The following is a 19,659-nucleotide window of genomic DNA, read 5'->3' as shown; positions in this document are numbered from 1 at the left end:
ATTCTTGGTGTGAAGAGACAGACCGCAGGTTCGAAAATCTTGATCTGATGGTCACGCGAGGGAACGATGAATTTTACGACGACGATGAGCTAGAGGAATCGGAGTATAACGATCAGCGTCGTTGGCAAACTGGGGACAATCTCGTCACAAGACGGGCGGTTTTGATAATCTGCAATTTAACCGTTCCACCTCTTGTTGGGAACCACCGCCCTGCCGTGCATCGGGAGGTTATTCAACTTATGATCAACCACGACCCCCTACCTGCTGGGACTATCGTGTGCAGCAAGGATACCAAGCATATGATCGACAACACTCCACATCAGGTCCATTAAAATTTAATGATCGGATTTCTGAATTTGCAAATATTGGTGACGGAGAGAGTGAATCTACATATTATCCTGATGATTATTGGTTATCTAATGAATATGAAGAAGATGTTGATGTTAGCTATATGCGATGGTTTCTGGCCAATGAACTTGCCAACCCAAGGGACATTGTGAAGGGAAAAGGACAGGGGAAGGGGAGCGTTCCAGCCACTAAATCAAGACTTCGTCTTGGGCAGCAGGAGCATTGCACGTCGCCTCACTTTGATGATTCCCGCCAGCCCTTGCGTCTCAATCTCCCGAGCTCAATGAAACAGGATTGGGAAAGGAATCCTCGACGCCTCTCGCGCCCTTATCTCCATCGTGACCCATCTAGCAGCTCACCACCTACTGTCACTGTTGTCCCGCCAGCACCACCACAATACTCGTCATCATGCTTGAGCATGACGGACCACAGTCGTTCAGCCTCAACACTGCTTGCGGCAGCTGCTATCCCGTCTTTGAATTTGCCCCAACCAGCAACCGTTGTCGCAAAGCAGCCCCACCAAGACTACCAACCGCCACCAACGCTGCCCAGATCAGATCGCCAGCCACAGCAGCCGAGTCCTCCACCGCCCTTGGAGCTGCTGCCCTACTCCACTCCAGGACCTTCCCAGCCATTGCAACCGCTACCGGAGACAGCTCCATTGTTGGACTCTAATTGTCTTCCACAAGCTGATGTCCCGAGCTTAAGGACAAAGGAGAGGCAAACGGATCTGCAAAATGTTGATAAGTATGGTTCGATAAATAAAGTTGTGCCTTGTTCTCATGATGTTGTGGGAGAGAAGAACATTGTTGAAGATAAATGAAAATAAAATAAGATGGGACCGAAGGGTTTAGTGGGGAATAAAGATGAGGAAGACAGTGATATATTTAGGATGATCAAAGTAATCATTTTGTGCGCATTCGATCCTAGTATATGTGTCAGTTTTAGCAAACGAAACTATGGATTTCTTGCTATGGAAAAATTGGATTTACGTGAGAGCGAGAAAGAACGGCGCCACTAGAAGGATTTATCAAGTGCTTGTTTGCCGCGGCAAAAACCTTTCGCATCGAGCTACACGTGCTTGCCAAACATATTGTCTTCACTAATGCTCGGAAATCTAATGGGGATGATGAAAGGAAACGCTCAGCCACTCGGTGTGTTTGATCCAGGAAGAGATAATTCGCCAAGCTTCTTCTTTCAACTCTTCGTGGCTTCGTGGTTTCCACCTCGAGGACAAGGTGGATTTTAACCGTGGGGGAGTTGATACGATCCCATATCATATCTTTAGAAATCACAATTATTTAGTTATATTTTGATTTACCGGATCTTTTCTATATTTGTTTAGATATTTGTTTCTAGTATTCTAGTCTTATAAATTGGAGATATTGTATTCATTCATTCATTCAACCAATTAATGAATTATTATTTCTCCCCAAAATAACTTTTTCCAATCCTAATTTGGATTCCCTCTGCCGATCCTGATTGGACGCCGGAGTATTCTATCAGCCGCCTAGTTATTGCGTTGCCCGACGGGAGGAACCCTCGCACAACTCGAAACTATTATTTCCGCCGACCCGACGAAGGACGTCGGAACACTTTTCGATCGCCGCAAACACGCTGCAATTAAGGAGAAGGTCCTTAACAGCATAGCATCGCCACATTCAACTCGAGACAAGTGCAACGATACGCAGCCTCATTCAATCAGTCTCAGCAAGACCATCACTGCCATCCCCTCTCTTTGAATATTTGAGAATAATTAAAATTTTGCATTCACTAGTCATTTTATTTTTTTTCATAATAGGAGCAATAAAGTTGGGTACTTAGCCTAAAACTACACATTTATACTATAAGAAAAAAGCCCAAACCCACTTACTAACAGGTACAATCTCTTTAATATAATGCACTTCAACAAATTTATGATCCACTGAAAAATAAGTACTAGAACATCATATAGTAAATTTCATATTTTTAAAATTTAGATTATACTACTATCTATTTATGATAAAAATTCAAAATTCTAAAATCCATTTATTAGGATAATCTGCCTGTAAATTTCAATATGTTTACTAAATTCAAATTTTACATATCGACTTTCAAATCTACTCTACATCTAAATATTGATCTATTGAATTTGTTCTAATTTTCCAACAAAACTATTAGTTTGTGTAATCAATCAAGATTTTGACAATGACATAGCTTGATAACTTATTTACGAGATATTAGGGCATCCACAATGGGGTGGACTATACGACGCCCTAAGCCCTGCCCTATGCACCGCCACATCAGCATTTTATCCTCCGCCCCTTTCACCTGCAATGGGGCGGACTATAGCTCGCCCTAAGCCCCGCCCTAAGCATTTTATTTATTATTTGAATATTTAAACACTACAAAAATTCATTAATCCTATTTTTATGTTTGCAAATATATCAATTAGCAAGAATAAAAATATAAAAACACCACAAATTAAAGGCATATCCTATTGTCAGTATTTATTTTTTATTTTTTATATTTTATGCTTGCAAATATGAAAATCGTTGGAATTCATTATTGAAATGAAGTAAAAAAAAAATTGGTGATATATATAGAAGAAAATACAAAAAAAAAAATTTAAAAATGAAAAATGTGTGCATAGTCCGCGGACGATGCATAGTCCGCAGACTAAGGAGTGAGCTTAGAGCGGGGTGCTGCAATGGCGGACTATGCGACGGATGCAATAGTCCGCCCCATTATCGATGGCCTTATAGGCATCAACCAAGACGACATATAATAATGCTCCATATCTTACTGTTGAATATTGCAATATCTATCCCATGACAATAGAGAATTCAAGAACAACACAAGATCAGACCATTCGGAAGAATATAAAAACCTCCAAATTGGCTTAAGTTAAAAGTATGTTTTGAAGAAAAAAAATACTCCTATTAAAAAACATGTGTATTTTTTTTATTAATAATTATTAAAATCCTTATTTCAAACTTCACCATTCATTTTTATAGAATTAATCTTGATACGAATCCGAGTAGCGCTAAACCAAGGAAAGTGAAGAGAAGAGGTGACAAAGAGTCAAGCCGCTGGGGTCAGATTCGAGCAAAGATTCGCCTATCCATATGATGTCCAAATGCTTTTTCAAAGACCACCATTGTCTTCTCCATCGAAAGAGCTTCGCGTGAGTACCTTGCACGCCTCAATCGGAGCTCGGATGAGAAAGTTATGGTCGTTTTACAAAAGCCGCGCAGTCGAACGAGCAAAACGCCCGACCACAGAGAGTTTGCCCGGCCTGGAGAGGAAAAACGCCCGACCCGGGCGTTTTGTGCTACTTGCGATTTTTGCTCCTTTTTCCTCTTTTATTTTGCACTTTTAACCTCTACTATAAATACCCATGTCTAGGGTTTTTGTCATTAGACTTGGAACATGGTTGAAGAACAAAGACTCCATTTGTGAGCACCCATCTTCATTTGAAGATTTATCAAAATCCCTTGTGGTTGCATTCCAATCTATTGTCGGGCTTAGGTTGAATGTTAAGGTATGCAATTCTAGTTCTTGTGTTGCTAGTTTTGTGGAGCCATTAGATTTTTGCTTTGGTGAAAGTTGCCTTGGGTTGTCTTCATTGTTTTGTTTTGTAGAAGGTCCATAGGTTCCAAGCATCTATCTAAATCATAACACCTCCATCATCTTCCTTTTCCACCATTTTTATTGTTTCATTTCTTGTTGGGTTGTTGAAATATTTACAAGAGCAAGTTTGGGGCAAACATATGTGTCTTGAATCGCTAAGATTCACATTAAATCTCCAATTTGAAAAGTGTATGCATGAATGTGCGATGAAAATCACACAATGCATACGACTTAGCATCCAAATCCTTCAAGTTAAAGAAATGGTTAAATACCTTTTGGAAGTGCGATCACTGATTGAGGGTATTTGAGATACTCAGTTTGAGATCGTAGTTGTCATAGTCAGATTGCTGCTCTTCCACATTCCTCTCTGCTGAGGCCACTAACGATTCTCTGCAAAATGTAACTCAATTAATTGGAATGTTGGGATTTCTCCGATGCCGCTTGGTATTTCCTCCTGGTATATGCAGCCAGATACAGAGAGGTGGCAGAGTCTAGGGAAATTGGTCTCATCGGCTATCCACCGCACAAGATTCAAACTATTAAGATATAAAAAGTGCAGTGTGGGGAACTCATCTCCATCTGCTAACTCCCGCTCTTCATCACATGTCTCCTCCCCGCTTTTAAAACTGCAGGCAAGTAATTTGAGCACTTCCAGCTTATGTAGTGCACACAGAGTCCTCCACGCTCCCAAAATCATTGCACATCCACGGAGAACAAGATTTCTAATATTACTCGGACATATAACTCTGAAACAACAACAGAAATCATCTGGAGAGTATATAGCTCCAACATAAAAGCATATTAGTGTTTCGAGCTTGTGAAGATGGCAAAGATCAATTGTCGTGGATGTAATTCAGTTTCCATCATAAATTGTCAACGTTTTGATATTTGGAATGCTTTTGAAGAAACCATCCCAAGTTGTTCTCTCCTCTTCATGTAGATCCAATGAAATACTACTTTGCAACTTCTTTAGGACACTATAGTTCATTTCCTCATCTTTTAACAACTCCATTTTGCCCACCTTTAGATATCTTAACTCAACTCAGAGAGCTTCCATAGCTCAACTGGTTCATCAAACTCGCAATAACAAATCAAGGTTTGCAAATTCCACAATCTTGATATTCATCTAGGTATACAAGAACTGCACGTGACACCTAAGAAGCGTAGGTTGACAAGTTCAAATATTACCGTTGGGAAACTATCATAATTTACATTCATTAAGTCCAATACCCTTAGCAATCTTGCCGCAGAAATTGCACCAGATAGAAACTCAGCCTGAAAAAAGCAATGCATATAATAGATCGAGTTAGTGACATTGACTGTGTTGAATCTTTAAAATATTCCTTTACGTCTGATGTATGAAAATTCATGCGGCGAGAATTAGAGAATGTGAACTTGTTGGGAGCATTCAGAAACATGTCTTCAGCAGATTTCCTGATGCATATATCCCTCAACACATCATGCATGTAGTAACTCTTTGGTTTTCCATATTTGTTGTATTCTCTAACCATAAATAGATTTCTCTCTACTAGAGACTTTAGCTAATCCTCCGCCTCTTCCTCCAAACTTCTTTCCCCATTTGATTTTACAAATCCTTCTGCAATCCACATATATACAAGTCTGGAGCCTCTAATCTCAAAGTTTTCAGGGAAAGCTCCCATGTATAAGAAGCATGGTTTCAAGTGATTCGGCAAGTGGTTATAACTTAAAGACAATATACTATAGCATTGCTCATCTGATCCAGAAATTGCTGCTATTACAATTTCCCCAATTTTCCTCCGAACATCTTCAGATCTTTCCATCTTAGATAGCAGCCCCCCAATCACACTTATGGCTAGAGGAAGCCCACCGCAACCCTTGGCAATCTTTCGACCAATCTCTTGTAATACAAGAGGGAACTCCTTTTCTCCAAACACGAGTTGGTGAAGTAGATTCCAACTTTTAGAATCGCTAAGCAACCGCACCTGATGCTGCGGACTTGAAGAGCTAGCATAGTTCGCCACATCGGATTCCCTAGTGGTAATCAGATTCTACTTCCATTGTTGTTGTCTGGGAAAGTACATCTTTATCTCATCCCAGAATCTTGTACTCCATATATCATCTAATACAATCAAGTACTTACTACCGAACAAGCTCTTATACAACAAATCTTTTAACTCATCAGTAGGTTGATCACATTCTTTTCCAGTTATGCAACGAAGAAGGCTTTTGAGAACTTGTCGCATATTGTAATCTTGTGAGACCGTGGTCCAAGCACGATATGCATAGTGATCAACAATCAATGGATCTTCATAAAGCTTTCGAGAGAGAGTGGTTTTACCTACTCCACCCATACCAACGATGGGGACGATCTCCCGCTTCTTCTTCATACGGGTCAGCCGATCCTTGAGCTGCATCGGATCTTCATCAATTCCCACCACCACAGCATTCTTGGAACTGGATGAACTGCCAGACGGCATCTTCCTATCCTCCATCTCCAGTACGAGCTTCAGTTGCTCCATAGCAGAATGAAGCTCTTGCGGCATCTTCCTATCCTCCATCTCCACGAGCTTCAATTGTTCCATAGCAGAATCAAGTTCTCGAAGCATCTTCGTATCCTCCATCTCCACCAGCTTCTCCGCTTGCTTCATAACAGAATCAAGTTGTCGTGTTACTTTCTTCAGACGCGGTTTGGAAAGAGTGAATCTGACGCAATTAGATCCAGAGAGCATGTGACGAACCATGTGGGATTCAAGGATGTCTTCAGCTTGATGTGCTACTTCTCTTATTTGGCTGTCTAGTTTGGTGAATGAAGATTTACGATCAAGGAGCTTCTGAAGAGAAGTAGCTTTATGAAGGAGGGATTGGAGTTGTGGATTGTTTTCATCAACAATCCACCGTGATTGGTGAGGATCAAGGATTCCTTCAAGAATGGTGATGAGTGGTTGGAGATTGTAAGCCATTTTTTTCAGATCACTTCTCGCTCAGAAAACAAAGCTCGTTGCAAATTGCAATCTCACAAAAACAAGATGATTGAATCTAAAACAACTCAACTGCTCATTGTTGACTTGAGCAAATAATATAAAATTGTTGTATGATAAAAATAATGTGTAGTTGGCTATTATAATTTTATTAAGGTAATTGTAGTTTGCCGGGAATCTGTCTAAGATGACAACTCAGTTGTAGCTAACATGTTCATCAATTCAAACCTCTCATAGTTGACCTTGAGAGAATAATATTATCTCCATCAATTGAAACTGTTACTGAATTTGATAGTACTAATATAGTATTGTGTAGTTGGATAGTATAATTTTATTAAGATGGTTGTACTTAACCTTGATTCTATCCAAGATTTGCATGATTTTAGTAGGGAAATCAATTATGATCTGTAAAACTAACATGCTAGTGTTCTGATTTATGTTGCTCATATCTCAAAAATATGAATTTGAATTGTAACATCAACGGCTCTTTCATCACCCTTTTTTTTGTTACTGCTATATCATTGAGGCATTACACAAATCAACATCATAAGTAAACGCAATCTGTCTCTTTAAAGCTATAGTCTTCAATCTTCTCATCCTTAACTCATAGATGGGCCCATCTGATTCTTCATCATAAGTCCTGGCCCTCTTCTTTGGTGCCTGATACAATACATTATAATTACAACATCACTGATTATTAGCATCAGCATTAATATTAGCATTAACAGGGCTAATTAATATCATTACTACTGACCATTATCATCAGTTTTTAACAGACCATTATCAAACTTTGACCTTAGTTTTGATATAAAATTTGGATACATTTTAATCCTACCCAATAGGCCAATACTAAGGGAAAGGCCCAAGCCCAATTACGAACATGTACAATTTCTTGAAAGTAGTGCACTTCAACAAATCTATGATCTACTCGAAATAAGTAGTAAATTTCATGTTTTTAAAATTTAAATTATACTAGACTTACTATCTATTTATAATAAAAAAAATTCAAAATTCTAAAATCCACTTATTAGGATAACTTGTCTGTAAATTTCTATATGTTCACTAAATTCAAATTTTGGAAATCAACTTACAAATCCTCTACATGTAAATATTGATCTATTAATTTGTTCTAATTTTGCAACAAAATTATTGGCTTGATACAATCAATCAATGTTTTGACAATCACATGGCTTGATAACATATTTTCGAAATAAATAAAATAATCAATAATTGGTTTTTAGTTAGTTATTAATTATTATTATAATAATAACAATTATAAATAATATAATAATAACATAATTAGTGCTATTATAATTATATTTTTTTGGTTTTTATTACATTGAAATTAAGTATAATTCATATTTATTATTATCAATTAAATAAAATTGAATAATAATAATAATAATAATAATAATAATAATAATAATAATAATAATAATAATAATAATAATAATAATAATAATAATAATAATAATACAGATGTATAAAATTATATTCCACTCCATTAAATACCTAAAATGAATACCTAAGAAAAGTTAAATCCTAGAAAGTTGTAGTACAATTTTTCTTGTTTTCAGGATTCTGATTAGTTTCTAGTTTTGTTAATAATCAAAACAAACAAAGAAATTTAAAAATGAAGGAATAGAGTACCTTCTCAAATAAAATCCTAGCAATTCATTCTTATGGAATTAATGAAAAGTATATGCATGAATGTGTGATCAAAATGACAGTGCTGCATACAACTTAGCATTCAAAACCTTCAAGTTAAAGAAATGGTTAATTACCTTTTGGAAGTGCGATCGATCACGGCTCAGTCCCTTACTATGCGAAGTTTGAGATCGTCGTTTCCATTTTCAGATTGCTCCTCCTCAATCCTTTCTGTTGAGGCCGCTGCGGATTCTCTGCACCCTTCTAAATCGATTAATTGGAGTGTTGGGATTTCTCCAATGCCGCTAGGGATTTCCTCTAGATTAGAGAAGAAACGTATATGGAGGTGGCGGAGTCTAGGGAAGTTGGTCTCATCGGCTATCCAACGCATAATCCTCAAATCTTCAAGATGTAGAACCTGCAATGAGCGGAACACATCTCCATCTCCTAATTCCCAGTCCCACTCTTCATCATATGTCTCCTCCTCGCTTTCAAGCTCATCTCCATTTGTTGCCTCCCTCTCTTCATCACATGTCTCCTCCTTGCTTTTAAAACTGCAGCTACCTATCTTGAGCATTTCCAGCTTATGTAGTGCACACAGAGTCCTCCATGCTCCAGAATTAATACCACATTCATACAAAAGTAGTTTTCTAAGAATACTAGGAAATATAATTCTGAAACGATGACTCAAACCGTGTTGAAACTGAATGCATGTTAAGTGTTCGATCTTGTGAAGGTGGCTAAGATCAATTAGCGCGGGTGTAGTTCGGAGGCAGTCTAGAATGGACAACTTTTTTATATTTGGAATGCTTTTGAGAAAACCATCCCAAGTTCTTGCCTCCTCTTTACGTAGATTCACTGAAATCCTTTGCAGCTTCTTCAGAACTCTATAGTTCATTTTCTCATCTTTTAACAACTCAATTCTGTTCACATAGAGATGTCTTAACTCGGAGAGCTTCCATAGCTCAGCTGGCTCATCAAACCAGCTATAGCAAATCAAGGTTTGCAAATTCCACAATTTTGATATTCCTCTCGGTATTGTTAGTATGCCTTGAACTTGTATAGGATTAGGTTTCCTAATTGTGATAGGATTATGTTTCCTAGGCCCAGTCTGTCTAATGTGTGCCTATATATATGGGAGTAAAGCACATAATTCTGTGAACTGAGATCCAATCTGTATCTGAAAACCACAGTCATAATACAATTTGTTCTCCGTTCTTGCCCGTGGACGTAGCCAACACAACGTTGGTGAACCACGTAAATTCTATGTCTATTTATGTTCTTTTGTTTCTCGATTCACAATTGCCCTATTTGTCATAACAAACTGGTATCTAGAGCCTTGGTTTTTGAACTAGGATTTTGAATTCCGCTGCGAGGGATTTGTCTGGTAAATCGAGATGTCTGCTCTGAACGTGAAGGTTGACAAATTCACCAAGAGAAATAGTTTTGGTTTATGGCAGATCAAGATGCGATCTCTGTTTTGTGGGAGCCGCTCAAAACAAAGAAGGCTACGGAGGATGATAAGGAGTGGACAACCTTAGATGAAAAGGCCCACTCGACCATCATGTTGAGCCTGTCTGACGATGTTATCATCGAAGTTGCGGATCAGGAGACGGCTGCTGCTCTTTGGGCGAAGTTGGAGAGTCTATACATGACGAAGTCTCTAACCAACAAGTTGCTTTTGAAGCACGTTTGTTTCGGTTACGCATGCGGGAAGGTACGCCCCTTCGGGATCATCTGGAAAATTTGAATAAAATTTTGCTAGATTTGCGTAATGTTGAAGTTAAAGTAGAAGACGAGGATGTTGCTTTAATTTTGCTTGTGTTTTTGCCTGAATCTTATGAAAATTTTGTTGAGTCTGTTATGACTGGCAAGGAAACTCTTTCGTTGGAGGATGTTCGATCTGCTCTCCACATCAGAGAGGATCGTCAACAGGCAACGATTTCAGCCACAGTAGATCTGCCATCGGGATTATCTGTTACGGGTAAAGGGCAGAAGAAATTCGGACAGAAGAAGCAGAACTCAAAAGGTTCAAAAGGTCCTAAAGGCCCTAAGCCAGATGACATCTGCAGATATTGTAAAGAACCAGGGCATTGGAAGGCTGACTGTCCAAGGATAAAGAAGAAATTGGGGTATGGTTTTGAGGATATGATGGCATATGCATTGCAGGTTGCCAATGAGGTCGAAGATAAGCCTTCGGCAGATAAACCACTTACCAACAAGGAAACTGTTTCGAGCAGTGAGCGTGTCAGGTGGCTTGCTGCAATGGAAGAAGAGATAGAATCACTTTTGAAGAACCTAACTTGGGAATTGGTTCCACGGCCTAAGGGGGGAAAGATTGTCACTTGCAAATGGATTTTCAAAAAGAAGGAAGGCACTACACCAGATGAGGGCATTAGATACAAGGCTTGTCTAGTTGCAAGAGGGTTCACGCAGAAGGAGGGGGTTGATTTTCTCACCAGTGGTCAGACACACTTCCATCAGAGTGTTACTTGTGATAGTTGCACATTATGATTTGGAGCTTGAGCAACTAGATGTTAAGACGGCTTTTCTACACGGATTGCTTGAGGAGGATATCTACATGACTCAGCCAGAGGGATTTGTGGTTCCGGGCAAGGAGGATTATGTGTGCAAGTTGAAGAAGTCCTTGTATGGACTAAAGCAGTCTCTGAGGCAGTGGTATAAGAGGTTTGACAATTACATGATCAAGCTGGGATTTAGCAGGAGTCTGTATGATTGTTGTGTCTATCACAACAAAGCTGATGATGGTTCTTTGGTCTATCTTGTTCTATATGTGGATGATATGCTCATAGCTGTGAAGTCGAAGTCTGAATTACAGAAGTTGAAAGCTCATCTTAGTGTTGAGTTTGATTTGAAGGATTTGGGTGTTGCGAAGAAAATTCTGGGCATGGAGATTTCTAGAGATAGAGAAAAGAATAAGTTTTCTATGTCACAGAAGAGCTACATTGAGAAGATTTTGTCAAGATTTGGCATGTCTGCATCTAAGGCTATTGATACTCCAAGTGCCACAAACATTCATTTGTCATCTGATCTTGCACCGAAATTCAAAGTTGAGGAGGAGTACATGTTTCGAGTCCCGTACTCTAATGCAGTAGGGAGTTTGATGTACGCCATGGTCTGTACTAGGCCAGATATAGCGCATGTTGTCAGCATTGTTAGCAGGTTCATGGGAAATCCTGGAAAGGAGCACTGGCAGGCTGTGAAGAGGATCTTTCGTTACTTGAGAGGTACGTCTGATATTGGTCTCATTTATGGAGGTGATACTCACTGTTTAGTGACTGGTTATTTTGATTCTGACTATGCTGGAGATGTCGATAGTAGAAGATCTATGACCGGTTATGTTTTCACTCTTAGTGGTTTTGTTGTTAGTTGGAAAGCAACTTTGCAGGCTGCAGGTACTTTGTCTACTACTGAAGCAGAGTATATGGCGTTGACAGAAGCTGCTAAAGAGGGAATATGGTTGCAAGGGCTAGTTGGTGATCTTGGTTTACATCAAGATCAAGCTGTTGGGTTCTGTGACAGTCAGAGCGCTATTTGTTTAGCCAAGGATCAAGTCCATCATGAGAGGACTAAGCATATTGATGTGACGTATCATTTTCTAAGAGATGAGAAGAGAATTGAGGTGAAGAAAGTAGGTATTGCTGATAATCCTGCTGATATGTTCACCAAGTCAGTCCCACAGAGCAAGTTCCAACATTGTTTGGACTTGCTTAATGGCATGAGCTGTTAGTTGCCCATGGAGGGAAAATCTGAGGCAAGAATGGAGAAGTTTGTTCGTCTGGTATTATGATGATGCGTCTGCAAGGGAGAATTCAAGTCAAGGTGGAGATTTGTTAGTATGCCTTGAATTTGTATAGGATTAGGTTTCCTAATTGGGATAGGATTATGTTTCCTAGGCCCAGTCTGTCTAATGTGTGCCTATATATATGGGATTAAAGCACATAATTCTGTGATCTGAGATCCAATTTGTATCTGAAAACCGCAGTCATAATACAATTTGTTCTCTGTTCTTGCCCGTGGACGTAGCCAACACAACATTGGTGAACCACGTAAATTATGTGTCTATTTATGTTCTTTTGTTTCTCGATTCACAATTGTCCTATTTGTCATAACAGGTATATTGAAATTGCAGTGGATACATAAGAAGCATAGGTTGACAAGTTCAAATATTTCGGTTGGGAAACTAGAGAAACCCATATCCATTAAATTCAACACCTTTAGCAATCTTGCCGCCAAAAATGCACAATCAAGACCAATGCATATAATAGATCGAGATAGTGACATTGACTCTATTGAATCATTAACATCTTCCAATTCGTCTGATGTGTGAAAACTCATGCGACGTGGATTAGAGAATGTGAACTTGTTGTGACCATTTAGAAACTTGTCTTCGTCACATTTCCTAATGCATACATCCCTCAGCATATCATGCATGTTGTATCTCTTTGATTCCCCATACATATAGTATTCTCTAACCAAAAATAGATTTCTATCTACTAGAGACTTTAGCCAATCCCGTGCCTCTTCTTCCAAACTGCTTTCCCCGTTTGATTTTACAAATCCTTCTACAATCCACATCTGTACAAATATGTAGCCTTCAATCTCGTAGTCTTCAGGGTAAGCACCCATGTATAAGAAACATGGTTTTAAGTGATTCGGCAAGTGGTTATAACTTAAACACAATATACAATAGCATTGCTCGCCTGATTTGGAAACTGTTGTTATTACATTGTTCCCAATTTTGTCCCAAGCATCTTTGGACCTTTCGGTCATGGATAGTATCCCGCCAATTAGACCGATGGTTAGAGGAAGCCCACCACAGTCGCTAGCAATCTTTGTCCAATGCCTAGCAATTCAGGAGGACAATCTTCTACTCCAAAAACATGGTTTCAAGTGATTTGGCAAGTGGTTATAACTTAAAGACAATATACTATAGCATTGTTCACCTGATCTAGAAATTGCTGCTATTACATTGTCCCCAGTTTTCCTCCCAACATCTTCCGATCTTTCCATCTTAGATAGCAGTCCTGCAATCACACGGATGGCTAGAGGAAGCCCACCGCAATCCTTGGCGATCTTTCGACCAATCTCCTATAATACAAGAGGGCACTCCTCTTCTCCAAACACAAGTTGGCGGAGCAGATTCCAACTTTCAGACTCGCTAAGTAGTTGCACTTGATGTTGGGATCTCGAAGAGTCAGCATAGTTAGCCACATCAGATTCCATAGTGGTGATCACAAAGCGACTCCCATTGTTGTTATCTGGGAAACACAACCTCATCTCATCCCATAATTTCGTATTCCATATATCATCTAATACAATCAAGTACTTTCTACCATACAAGCTCTTATACAATATATCTTTTAACTCATCAAAAGGTTGTTTACATGTGATTAACTGTCGATTTAAAAGAGACATGTGATGAAGAGTGGGAATTGGCAGATGGAGATGAGTTCCCCTCACTGCAGGTTCAATATCTTGAACATTTAAAGATTGTGCGTTGGATAGCCAATGAGACTATTTAGACTAAACAGACTAAAAAATACTAATAAGAATAATATCAAACTGCTCTCATCCAGATGAGAGCAGTTGTGTACACTTACTAACAGTTTGATCTTATTCTTACATTTGAAGATTGAACATTTCCCTAGACTCTGCCACCTCCGTTTATTGTGCTGCGGTGATCTAAAGGAAATCCCAAGCAACATTGGAGAAATCCCAACACTCCAATTAATCGAGGTACAATATTGCAGGGAATCTGTAGTGGCCTCAGCAGAAAGGATTGTGGAGAAGATATCTGAAAATGGAAACGACCATCTCAAACGTCGCATCGTAAAATATGACTGAGCCGTGATCGCACTTCCAAAAGGTGATTAACCATGTCTTTAACTTGGAGATTTTGAATGCTAAATTGTACTACTTTGCAGCACTGTGATTTTCATTCGTACACTTTTCAAATCCGAGATTAATTCCATAAAAATGAATGCTGAAGTTTTAAATAAGGATTTTTCTGTTTGTAGAGTTATAATTAGGAGCGAGAAATTAATTATTAGTTTTATCGATTTTATTAATTTATGGAATATTTACTATATTAACAATAATGTACATGGCACAAACTCGGATAATTTGCGTCGAACGTCGCGGGAGTTGTTGCCCGACGATCAATCCGGCGTCAAATTTAGGGATAAAAGGTAGTCGTCGGAGCTTTGCCGATCGATCAAACCAGAAATGATACGATAAAAGCGTAAAGATAAAATAAAAGGATAATTGATATTTCTTGAATGCATTAGAAGAATACAATATCTCCTATTTATAAGACTACCCTAACTTAGAGAACAAGAAAATAAAGATCCTAATAATATATGGAAAATATATGCTAAATAAATACTAAACTAAATAATAGAGATATGAGATATTCATAGAGATATTATCGTATCAATTCCCCCACGGTTGAAATCCACCTTGTCCTCAAGGTGGAAACCACGACACAACAAAGAGTGCCGCGAACAAAAACTTTGGCAAGCTATTCCCTCCTGGATCAAACGCACACCGAATAGGGAAGCATCGCCCTTCATCATCCCCATCAAAAATCATCAAGGGAGGACCAATGTGATTTTCTAAATTTAGCACTAAAATGGATAGGTTGTCAACACGTCCAAGAACACTCAAACACGGCGTATCATTGCACGGCGGGATCAACCGTGAATCACCATCAAGCAATATTGGTTGATGATTCATTCTTGCAATATCAGCACCCTTGGACATGACAAAATCGCTAGGAACATCTTCACAATTATTTGTCTTGTCCGTGACGAAGTTCGTATCGGCTGATGCAATATTCTCACTTACCTTGCTCTGGTTGCCAATAGTGTCAGCATATTTCCACATCTTATCAGAGCCATTTCTCGCAAATCCACTATCTACCTCCTTCACAATTAACTCCATGGATGCCTCAACATTACTCGGGGTAAAGGAACCCTCAACACTAGAATGAATAGCCTCATTCACTTGTGCAATCACATCCGGGAATTCTGAATCTAATTGCATATCATTGGCTACGTGCAAAACCTCCTCACCATTCAACAATACATCTTCCTCCACATTTTCATCTCGATTAAGTAATGGCTCAAATACAATATCATCATAATGAATTTGACGAGATTGTACTGATTCATCAATATCATCGATGAATAACTCGACAGAGCCCTACCTGATATCGGAGTTGCACGGTGGAGAGATCGCAGCTGATGGCGTTGTCGCTGAGCGGGGGCTCGGTGGATGCAAAGGAAAGCACTGCGGTGGCGGCTGCTGGTCGAGCAAATGCTCATGGTAGTGATGGTGCTACTGCCAGTAAGCTTCCGCTGGTTGCACCGGCTGCTGGTATTGAAAGAGTTGATGGTACTCCTGCCAGTAGGTATGGTGCTGGTGCGGATCCATAGGTTGTTCGTAGCAATAGGAAGCCTGATGGTGGTGATTCGTCGGATTCCAATAGGAGGGAGGAGAGTGTTGCGGTGAGTATTCCGGTGGTGACGCAACATAAGACATGCCCGGATCGGGTGGGCGCAACCCCCACGATTGTTTGGTGGGAAACTGCTTCCACCCCAAGTAACCGTGCTGTCGCGGCTGCATCTCAGGCTCATGGGAAGTTGGTGGCGGTGGCCAGCCGGTGTTGGTAACTCCGGAATCAAACCTCGCATATGGCGGTTGTTCGTATGTTGTTGTCAGTGGCTGATGGTGGTTGTAAGGCAACTGGCGGCGTACCTCGATTGGAAGGTGTCATGGTTCTCTATTGCAAACTGGTTATATAGTGGAGCAGGTTGGTTGTATGTAGGTGGCGGCTGGTAGCAGGAGATCTGGAATTGCAGCTGTGAGGCGGCGTACAGTAGAGGTGGGTCAGGTTCCGGGCGCAATGGAGGGAGCGTGGATGCTGCCCTACGCTCATGCTCAAGCAATCGGGACTCGATTTTGGACAACCTAGTGAGAATATTCTCCCACGTTGCTGCTGTTGAATTCAATTGCAAGCCTTCAGATGCTTGCGATATCTCCGACCATGAAGGAAGATTGACTTCAGCCATGAGTTCGAAAATGAAAGCACCAATTGTTAAGGATGAAGTTCCTTAACTCGGATAATTCGCGTTGAATGTCGCGGGAGCTGTTGCCCGACGATCAATCTGGCGTCAAATTTAGGGATAAAATGTAGTAGTCGGAGCTTTGTCGATCGATCAAACCAGAAATGATACGATAAAAGCGTAAAGATAAAATAAAAGGTAGTGCCCTCTATCTATGCCATACTGACCAAGCGATATCAACTATCATGCAATGCAATGTCATTCCACGCTTGAAACACATGTAGAAAGTGTTCTACTTTAAGGCTTTGAACCTTACCATTTATGGGCTTTTATGCAAGTGGTAGTGCTTCACATTTCCATCATACTCAACTTCATTCAATCAAAACCACAAGTTCTTGAAAAGATTTTTCAAAACAAAGCAAGTCGTTTTTTTTTTTTTTTTGCTACGATTCAATAGGGGATCATTACCAAATCATGCATCAAGACTTGGAAAAAAGATAAAACACAAAACTTTACAAAAATGGCACAATACAACACGACCAAACAACAAAACAAACCCCCTCCTAACACTTAGACCATGCTTGCCCTCAAGCAAGTTTGGTTAAAATATTGGAAAAGGAAACACATCACATAAAACTTAGAAAACCAAGTAGACCACCTCCTCACACTTGGGCATTGCTTGCTCGAGAGCAAGTAGACCAGGTGTTTAGAAAATGATTACTAACAACACATAACAATCACGAAGGCCGGCAAGGCCACAAAGCATGCATCAAGGCCGACAAGGCCACAATACAGAAAAAACAAGGCCGACAAGGCCACAATTACAAAAACTTCAAAATAAACACATACATCACACACACAACACATATATACAACAAATAAAAGAGAGAGTTGGATAGAAATCACCTCCCCCGCACAAGGCGAGGGGTACGGGCTGATGTGGCAGGTGGTAGCGGAGCTAGTGCAATTGCCTCCTTGTATTTCGATCCCAGGCTCATGTGCTGGCTTGGCGGCTCCTTCGGTTACTTTACCCACCGCAGCATCCAGACTGCCTTGTTCAACAAACTGGGCAGGATACATGTGTGCTTCCAAAAAGACATCATTAAATCTTGCTTCCCAATCCTTCCAAGAAGACGCATTCAACTTTCTTTTAGGATCCCTGTAGAGTTTGGAACCCTTCTCTGAACTCATGTAAAACATGCAAACATCGGGGCTTATACACAACATGTCGTTGGCCGAAGTCCAACCAGTCACCTCCTTATGCCTCTTCAAAGCTTTGATTAGCTTGTTTTCTTGACTGTTGTATAGGCTACTATTGATGATCATACGAATGGACTCATTTTTTTCAAAATATTTGAGCTTGGAAGGAAATGCATTTGTCTCCAATTTAGGTAGATGGATCTCCAATGGTAACAACTCTTCCTCCACTCTTGGACTAGGCAGGTCATTCTGACTGTGCAGTTCTTTAGGATCGGGCAGTTTACACATCTCAGATGGGTTTGTGTGATTCCTCTTCTTACACCAAGTCATTATTTCAGCCTCTATCTCCTCATCACTAAGCCCTTGAGTGTCAAAGAACATGCATTCACTAAGTCCTTCGAGCTCAACATGTTCTTCAATGGAGGGCAATGAATACATATCTTGCAAAAACTCGGCTTCAAGAAAGTCGGGGCCTTTCAACTCTTTGATCAACTTCTCACCTTGGACATTTTCCAACTCACTGTTGATGATAGCAGGGAGAGTGGTATCCAAACTTGAGGTTGTCGGGCGGCTTCAACAACAATTTTGGTGGCCGAACATCCAACGGCACCAATTCTTCCTCTGCCCTCAGACTGGGCAGTTCGCCTGGATTAGGCAGCTTGCTGGCAGACTTTGCATGCTCCAATTTGTTGCACTACTTCATGATAGCCTCGTCTGATCTCAAAGGTATGGGTGTAGGCCCATCGGGTTGAATGATAATATTCTCTTCAATCTCCTCATCACAATCCTCTTCATCTTCAAACCAAGCAATCCCCTTACTTGGGCAGTGTGTTGCACTGGGTAATCTGGGCCCCTGTTCCAATGTTTCCCCCGGTCCGCTGTTTGAGTTGTTGTTGAATGAATCTTTCAACTCTTTCCCGCACCTAAAAGTAATCTTATTAAGGGTCTCCTTCCTTTGCGGTTGCACTTGAGCCGGAATTTCTCCACCATTCCCACGCATATCACTAATGGAAGACGCCAATTGTGTCATTTGGCGTTCAAGATGATCAACACTAATCATTTGCTCAAGTTGTATGTCTTGCATCTCATGCACCACATTGTAATTGTCCATCAAGTTTCTTTGCATGAGTTGTTGGGATGTGATTAGGTTCTCCATCATTTTTTCTAAGCACTTTGGTGGCATTGGTGGATGATTTGATTGATATTGGTCGAATTCTTGTGGCTGGAAATACAGAGGGAAACCACTTTGATCTGGAAGCCAATAAACATGATTTTCATCTGACCCTTGGAAAGCTTGGTGATATACTTGTGGTGGTGGACCTTGATATTGTTGGTTTGGATCGGTCCATACAAAATTAGAGTGATCATCCCATCCAAGATCGTATGGGTCTGTGAAATGATCCATGCTGCCCCCTTTAATGGCGCACCACTCTCGTCATTGCCTCTTGAATCGATTTCCTCGTCGGTTCACTCCGAACCTTTTGGCTCTTCAAACTGGGCATTCTGTTTAATTGGGCAACTAGATGAACTGCCCTCGCCAGAGAACCCAATACCCGCTTATTTTCTCAAACGGGCTTCCTCCCGCAGCCTCTTCGCCATCTTCTCAATTTCAATATTGAACAGAAAATTTGGAGAAGAGAACCTGCTCATAAACTAAAAATAAAAAGAAAGAAAAAAAACAGCAAACCAAAAAAACAAGTAAAGAGCTATATACAATTAGTGTAGAAAAGCATAACAAGACAACAACACCGTTCCCCGGCAACGGCGCCATTTGAAAGGAACGGATTTTGCACGTGTGTCGT

General features: G+C 40.1%; 1 protein-coding gene and 1 pseudogene across 1 annotated transcript; both read right to left on the bottom strand.

The window, feature by feature from the left end:
- Positions 1 to 5,100: 5,100 nt before the first annotated feature.
- LOC125220695 (uncharacterized) lies at positions 5,101 to 6,902 on the bottom strand. The gene has a single exon (XM_089066036.1). The coding sequence runs from the start codon at positions 6,900 to 6,902 to the stop codon at positions 5,991 to 5,993; it is 912 nt and encodes a 303-aa protein (XP_088922162.1). The 3' UTR covers positions 5,101 to 5,990.
- Positions 6,903 to 17,377: 10,475 nt separating this feature from the next.
- LOC148933783 (uncharacterized) lies at positions 17,378 to 19,262 on the bottom strand (annotated as a pseudogene).
- Positions 19,263 to 19,659: the final 397 nt, after the last annotated feature.

This window comes from Salvia hispanica, chromosome 1, assembly GCF_029641045.1.
Source record: "Salvia hispanica isolate PSC_SH4W2 chromosome 1, Shi_PSC_v1, whole genome shotgun sequence".
NCBI lineage: Eukaryota > Viridiplantae > Streptophyta > Magnoliopsida > Lamiales > Lamiaceae > Salvia > Salvia hispanica.
The sequence above is the reverse complement of the archived record's forward strand: the minus strand, read 5'-3'. Positions and strand labels throughout refer to the sequence as shown.